We start from the raw sequence: 7,695 nt of genomic DNA on the forward strand, positions 1-7,695 counted from the left end.
CAGCCAACACATCATTACAATCAAGTCAAGTATCTTAATAAAACCATGAGACAGTGAAGCATCTCCCTTGAACCATGTAGAATATAGACTATGGGATACACAGTTAACTGTTTTTTCATAGCACTGGTATTACAGAAGGTGATCGTTCTGTCGCACAATCCACAAAATCTATAGCATCCGTATGTATCATGAATCATCCATAACGCAGACTGAGTTTTTGAACAGCCCTGAAGACATGTGGTAGCCTGGTAGGAATAGGCCTAAATAGATGTAGGCTACTTTTATATCAACACACATTTATAACACTGTAATTACGAACATTAACATGAAACATTGTCTGGTTTGGAATGTTGATCTGAGGGGTACGGAAAGGAATCAAGCGCGTCAGCGAATAAAGCAGGAGAGAGACAAGACCACCTCAGGCTTGAATCTGGCACGAGTGGACGCAATAATAACTCAACAAGCACAACAACATGCCAAACCCTACACCCAATGACGCAAAGTGGACATAGCCTAACCACGAATATGCTCCACACATTGCCACCATCAGCCAGTGTAAACTCTGTTCTTGTTTGTCAGGAATTAGGCCACGGGCTGAAGAAGTTTTCAGCATCTTGGCCCGAGACATAACGCCCACTTCAGACTGCATACTCGTCCTATATCCGTGTGGGCCTAGGGTTCTAGCTTCTGACAAACCTTAAAGTGGAGTGGAGTGACACACGAGCTTTCGCAGCGCGCGGGTAAAAATAACCCCCCCAGTGTGACACGACGGGCTCCAAACAGCTGAGTCACCTTTTAAATTGTTTTACCGGAGAAATTATGGCTCAAGCGCGGCGATGTAACCTCGTTTCAAATAGATTGTAGACATTTAGGCTTCAATGTGAAAACAACTAAACTTTCATGCGTCGATAATTCAATAGGTCACTTGGAGAGCCTCTTGACCTGGATTCTTATAGGTCATTTAGCCGACGGCGAATCAAGCGGCCTACTCCCAGACCAACAACCTGGAGGCATGCGCTGGGCAACATGTAGGCTACTTTTGTGCGTTACAATAAGATATTGTTGATACTGCTTGATTCTGACTCAGGAATTATTACAGTAACTTTGAAGCGGGGAAGACTGTCCCCCACTTCCCTAGCCGATGGTTTGTCCAGAGACAATCGTCTGTTTCTACCAAGACAGCTATACTGCAGCCTTCGCTAGGTGTAGCCTGTAATTTACTGGATAGAAGGAGCAAACCTAAAGTCATCATTTAGCTGTACACGAAGGCTACACGCAGATGATGGCAATTAATTCTGACCAGCGTATTCTGCAGTTCGCAAACACCACTGGCAATACCTTCGTTCAAGATGTCAACATCGTATTTATTTAATTATTTATTTCCATGGACTTTCGCTCAAGTTCACGTAAACAGTGACCAGGGCAGCCACGACACGAGAACTGCGCAGCGCTTCACGTGTGCGAGACAGACTCCGCGCTGGGACAGGCTGTTTCAAAACCACAACCACTCATGCCATAACGCCACAGCACAGTGTACTTACAGGAGAATCGTAGGAATAGGCGCATTCGCTTTTGAAGACTCTGTCTCCCGTCCTGGGCACTCGGATGGTGGGCATGTACGGAACCAGGAGCTCTCCCAGATCTGTAGCCATCTTCGGATTCCGGTGTCTCGCTCCACAGTGCTGCGAGAGTTAGCCGCGCAGACTGTCAATGCCGAGAGGAGTTGGTGCTATTTTTAAATCATACAGCTCCGACATTCCTCTAGGATCAGGGGGATATGACGATCAAAACATAGGGGAGGGGACTGCAAACACAAAGGGGGGATGTCGGGGAAGACGCTAATGTTTTGTAATTTTCTGGGGCGCCAATTGAAATTGATTTCATCCCAGCGCAATAGCGTACAGTCCGGCCATTGGCTCCTCATCCAAAGGCGCTCGATGGAAACAGAGGAAGCGCATACATTAGCTTCGTTTCCCTGGTCCACCCGAGCCCACGCCTCGTCTCAAAACACCCCGTTATCTTGACAGCTATGACAATCAGTGAATTACTCGAATAGCACAACCAGGAAGTTCCGTTACCCTCAGTAGCCTACCACCGCCGTTTAGCTCACATAAACACAAGGAGATGGAGTCGACTGGTCACTTACAAGCATATATTTGTCACCATTTCTGAACGTTTAAAATGTCCTGACTTAAATGGCAATTCTGCAAATAACCTAAATAAATATACATTAGCCCATTGCATTGTGTAATTCTATTAATCTAACAGTGTCTTTTTACGTTTCATATAGTCACGTTTGACGCCAGAGAGACTTATGTCTGATTAAACCTGCATTAGTCCTGTCGGGGATGCAGGATAGGAGTGTCGCGGGTCTCTCCACCAGCATCAAGCACATCATCAGGCTGAGCTCATGACGCCAATGCTGCCCTCTGGAGGGATCTTTGCGCACTGCTCCAACAGATCCCAGGATCTCACCACCGCCCCTTGGAACATTTCACCTGCTCATCTCTCTCCAGCACCCTTTCCCAATGAGCAGCTGTAGACTACTCAGCGGTCCCCAACCACCGGGCCGTGGGACATTCCTAACCGGGCCGTAGCCTACGACATGAGTTTAAAAAAATGCATGCAAACTAAACTCTATTTAATTCGCAATAGGCTTATATGCAGTTGTTTGATTGCACGCATTTTGCAAGGTCTTATTTCTTACGTCTGTCTGTCGCGCCTTCAACACTTTACATATTGCCTTCAGCGCTGCGCAGCCTCAGGTCAGCTCACTTCACTTGATCAGTTCTTGGCGAATGTTAGTGTCACAAAGTTAGCTGAACTGCTAGAATGATCAACAAAAAACAAGCATCTTTAGCAGGTCACTGGTTAGAGTGTTCGAGAGCCGCTGCAGAGATTTCTTACAGAAAAAAAGTCACCGCTGCACATTTTAGTGATGAGGACTGGGTGCCAAAACTCGCTTACCTGTGTGGCATATTCGGTTGCTTAATTACCTCAACCTGTCACTCCAGGGGAGAATGACAACTGTCTTTAAACTGGAAGATAAAGTCGCTGCATTTAAAGCCAAGCTTGATTTGTGGGGACTAATGGGGACGGGGTGTATTTGATATGTTCCAAACAGTAGTAGGGGTTTTGAGAGAGACTGAGGCAGGGCCCTTTCTCTCGCAGCTGGTGCGCGATCACCTTGTTGCGCTTTCAAATGAGTTTGAGCGTTAGGCAATATCCTCGAATCCAGTCAAACCAATGTCAGCAATATCCCGAAGAGTCAGTTGATCAGCGCAGGAGGAAGATTGATCTTGCAAATGACGGTGGTCTTAAGAGTGTGTATGAGGAAACCTCTCTGGCGGGTTTTTGGATCAAAACCAAAGCAGAATATCCCGAGATAGCCGTAAAAGCGCTGAAAACGTTGCTACCATTTCCCACCACGTATCTATGCGAGGCCGGGTTTTCTGCAATGACTGCAACTAAGACCAAATTGCGCAATCGACTGGACATTTCAAACACACTGAGGGTGTCACTGTCTTCCATCACCCCCTGATGGAACCTTCTTGTTGCAGGGAAACAAGCACAGGGCTCCCACTGATTATATTCGTAATGCATGTTTAGTTCCATTTGTTCCCATATTTTGTTAAGCATGTTCACACTTGATAGATGTAGCTTCAAGTTGTTCAATTTTCATAGTTCATATTGTTCAATTTTCACTTCTTCAAGTTCACGTTTTTCACATTTGTAAGAGTTCGTTACCTTCACTGTTAACTGGAGCTAGTTCTTTTGAAGTAATGCATGCACAACACATTTGGAACATGGAACCACCGTCCGTGAAAAAAAAAAAAGGGAATCAAACCGGTCCATGGTACATAAAAGGTTGGGGACCCCTGGACTACATATTCTCCATTTCCCAACATGAACAATCCTCCTCCGCCCAGTGTAGGGGCTAGGCCAAAACTGTGAGGGCGTTTCCCTCAGAACTGATTCCTGTTGTCCATCATAGTCACCAAACTACTGTCACCAATATTCTATTGTAACTATATACTACCTACAATACATCTCTCTCTCTTACTCTCTCTCACACACACACAAAATGTTTCCTTGATTATGTATGAATGGTGTTGCAACCCCCTCCCCTCCCATCCCATCCCATCTGACCACCCTTAAGCAGCCTTCTGGGACCTGCTTCAAGGTTCCTTCCTGTTCAAAGGCAGGGTTCAGCACTTGATACCATGTATGTTAACGGTAGAGATTTTTCAGTCCCGCTCCTGCAATATTCTGTCCCACTCCCGCCTGCATCTGTAACATGATGTCCCGCTCCCGCCCGCTAAAGCCCGCATGCAGGAGGGATAGCCTATTCAGTCTCACGAAAGGAGCACACACACACCTGAGAAAGACTCCAGATGTCAGTTTCTTGGTTCTGAATGTAGGCTAACAACTGAAGTAGGCCTAGTCTGGTGCCCTTTTCCTCTGTCATGCTTTCGATTTCGAGTTTTGACGATGAGCAGCAGGAACAAATTGAACCCACGTAAACGACAATATAGGCTATAGGCCTGCTATCCGTCAGTTATGCTTAAACTACGTTTTATAATGCTGCCTAACAGAACATCCAGCTGAACTATAGTTATGAACAATACTTTAATAATTTCCATATTTAATTTTACTGCACATATTTAATTTGCGGGAGTGCAGTGAATCACCGGTTTGTCCCGCACCTGCGAACACACCTCTCTCATCCCGCCCGCTCCAGCAAAGAGCTTTCAAAAGTTGTCCCGCGCCACACTCTTTTGCGTGCAGACCTCTAGTTAACAGTACTATATAAATGAACATGCGAGTGAAATGAATAAGGGAAGCTGTTTAAATAGTTGTTGCACACTTTAGTGATGCAGAGACAGAGAAAAGTAATCAGACAAATAGTATTTGCAGTATCAACACAGAGTTGTTGTCATTGTACAGGTGCTGCGGGCGGCAAGGCCGCGGGCGGGGGGGCTCAGTTGTCGGGAGTGGACTTGGGGCTGTTGTCGATCATCTCCTTGTCCAGCATCTCGTAGTGATACCACGGCCCGTCGCCCTTCTGTCGCATGTGCTTCCTCACCTCGAGATGCGTTAGCCTGCAAGCGAACACACACACACACACACACACACACACACATTTTAAACACATATTACACACACACACAAACTGACCAATAGACACACATGGTACCCAAACACCACACACACACACACACTACTTTACCAGCTAGTGTTAGGCTAAGTACAAACACACCCATTGTCATAGTCAGTTGGTGTTAGCCTGAGGGAGCAGGTAGCCAGTGGAAATGGCCAAGCCAGACCAAACCAGGAAGGAGGACTGCGTTAGACTACAGGTGTGACTACAGTCTGCAGTGAGGTGGTGGTGGGAGTGTGTGTGTGTGTGTGTAAGAAAGAGTGTCTGGATGTGTGTGTGTGCTAGTGTATTTATGTGTGTGTGTGCGCGCGAGTGTATGGGTGTGTGTGTGTGTGTGTGCGCGCGAGTGTATGTATGTGTGTGTGTGTGCGAGTGTATGTGTGTGTACGAATGTGTGTGTAGCAGGTTGCTGTACCTCATCTGCCCCTTCTCCTGCTCTATATGGACCAACGCCATCATCTTCTCGTAGTCTTTTGCCGGGTCATCCAGAAGGTTCCGCGAGATCCACCTAGTGATGGGATGCTGTGGGAGAAGAGAGACTGGTTACGACAGCACGGTGCCATGGCAACAAACCCAGCTCACAGAATCCACCACATATCATGTGGCATTGGTCAATGATCTGCAGAATCATGACATAATGAAGAGCTAAGATCTTGTTGAAGCCCAACTCAGCTGCTGACAAACTCCCATGTTGGGCACACTGTTGAAGCATTTGTTGCACGTAATGCTTGTCAGACATGGCCACGTACGTCTTTCTGATATCCAAATGTTTATATCCCACATCAACTTGTCTTAACTTCAGGTCAGAGTGGATCTCAGTATTACACAGCAGCAGGTTTGACTAGATGCACAGAAGTGGGATTTACCTTGTAGTACTCCCAGTATTCAGGCTCATAGCCCTCTGGAATCTCCGCCAATTCTGCCTCTCCTGAAAATAACATTTTACATTATTGAACAAATAAAATTACAAATTATAAATCGTATATGAACACTTCTACTCTCCACTCAGCCTTTGCTAAGTAATTCAGCTTTCATAACACTCAACATCAAATGTCAAGATAAACATTTCCTTAGCTTTCCCTGTTTTTACTTAAGTAGCGTACATCAGAGTCTGTCGTACAACACATGGCAGACAGGCAGCTATGGGTAGAAATCACATTTCCTTCAATGACATCAATCCCATTTCTGCCTACAATAAACCATATTTTATCCAACTTAATCTTAGAGTATGACATGCTACTGTTTTGTTAACAGTTGGACGTGGTAAAGTGTTGAGCTCACCGATAAACACGTTCACAGAGGTCAGAAGAACCGCAACAGGTATACCAGTCAAAAGAACGTAATATTTCTGAAAAAGAAGAACAGACAAAAAAGAGAAAATAGTTCAGGTCTGCTGGTGATAACAAACCGAGTCCAGGTAATGTCTGTGATTTTTGATTATAAGTTCTGTATAATTCGTCAGCAAATGTTTTCAGGTAATAGATTGATTAGAAAATGCCATGAGAAATGAGCAATACGATCCGAAGGTAAAAATAGACTACCATGAGACGCAGGAATCTTCTGTCGTAGTAGTCGGTAGGTTTGATAACAAACATACTTTTCCCGTGGCTCCCATAACGGACCACCGCTGGAAGAGAAACAGATCAGGACGATATACATTATAATCAATAGAAAACAACTTCCCAGTCTAACATACAGCAAGGCACGCTCGAACGTTAAAAACTATAATGTTTCATCCCCGGTTAACAAAGTAGAAAGTGTGGACGCAAGTTAAGGGTATGCCAATTGTCAAAGTTACAGGGCTGTCACCTCATGAAGTTGACACTTACAGCTAAACAAGCTATCGACAGTTAGCACAGTTTGTAGTTATGACTGTAAATGACAAAGCGGGACAACGAATCCGTTTCTAATCTATTTCTACCGATCAGTGGATACTTTGTAGGTCAGTTCACTGGCAAACAATCTACAAAGCCAAGTAGCTGTTAGCCATGCAGCTAGCAAACATTGGCGTTAGCGCTAGCACCGACAGCACTTGTGAGGACTGGCAAGGTCACAACCAAAACAGACGTCCACTGCAACCAGTTCTGTTGTCGTGGTATTTATATACAATATTCACCTTTTTCTGTCCGTAGCGCAGACCCAGAGAGCAAAGTCCCAACGGGAACGCCACGTTTTAAAGGATTCAGTCTGGCTGCCAGAGCAGCAGCAGACCGCAGGACGCTCAAGCCCACCATCGCTACTGTGGGCACACTTCCGCCACAGAGCTCTTATGATTGGTTCTTACGTTCCCTACGACTCCTGAAACGCCATCTTTACTGTGGGAAAAATAAATGCCTTTGGCCAGTGCTTTGGCGAGAGTTCTGATTATCCGTGTGCTGGTAAACATATTATTCTCTAACTGTACATGATTAGTTTAAATATAGGATAAATAAGTCATCAATTTCATATAATAAAAAAAAAAATACGTAAGAAAAAAATTACACATGAGTAGTGCATCCTGGGTTAAAGGAAGTCGCCCCCACTTGGTCACAGTT

At 45.2% G+C, this 7,695-nt stretch overlaps 2 protein-coding genes across 2 annotated transcripts in view; both read right to left on the minus strand.

Moving 5' to 3' along the window:
* usp13 (ubiquitin specific peptidase 13) overlaps positions 1–1,899 on the minus strand; it is a 39,287-nt gene extending 37,388 nt beyond the window's left edge. Inside the window, 1 exon segment of the mRNA XM_048252913.1 lies at positions 1,542–1,899. Within this exon segment, the coding sequence (XP_048108870.1) occupies positions 1,542–1,652 (111 nt within the window). The 5' untranslated portion in view covers positions 1,653–1,899.
* A 2,948-nt stretch (positions 1,900–4,847) lies between these two features.
* Positions 4,848–7,432, minus strand: ndufb5 (NADH:ubiquinone oxidoreductase subunit B5). The gene is made up of 6 exons (XM_048252723.1): positions 7,278–7,432; positions 6,703–6,788; positions 6,443–6,509; positions 6,028–6,089; positions 5,577–5,683; positions 4,848–5,102 (listed from the first exon to the last, which is right to left on the minus strand). The coding sequence occupies exons 1-6, from the start codon at positions 7,393–7,395 to the stop codon at positions 4,982–4,984; spliced, it is 561 nt and encodes a 186-aa protein (XP_048108680.1). The 5' UTR covers positions 7,396–7,432; the 3' UTR covers positions 4,848–4,981.
* Between the last annotated feature and the right edge of the window lie 263 nt (positions 7,433–7,695).

This window comes from Alosa alosa, chromosome 9 (assembly GCF_017589495.1).
Source record: "Alosa alosa isolate M-15738 ecotype Scorff River chromosome 9, AALO_Geno_1.1, whole genome shotgun sequence".
NCBI lineage: Eukaryota > Metazoa > Chordata > Actinopteri > Clupeiformes > Clupeidae > Alosa > Alosa alosa.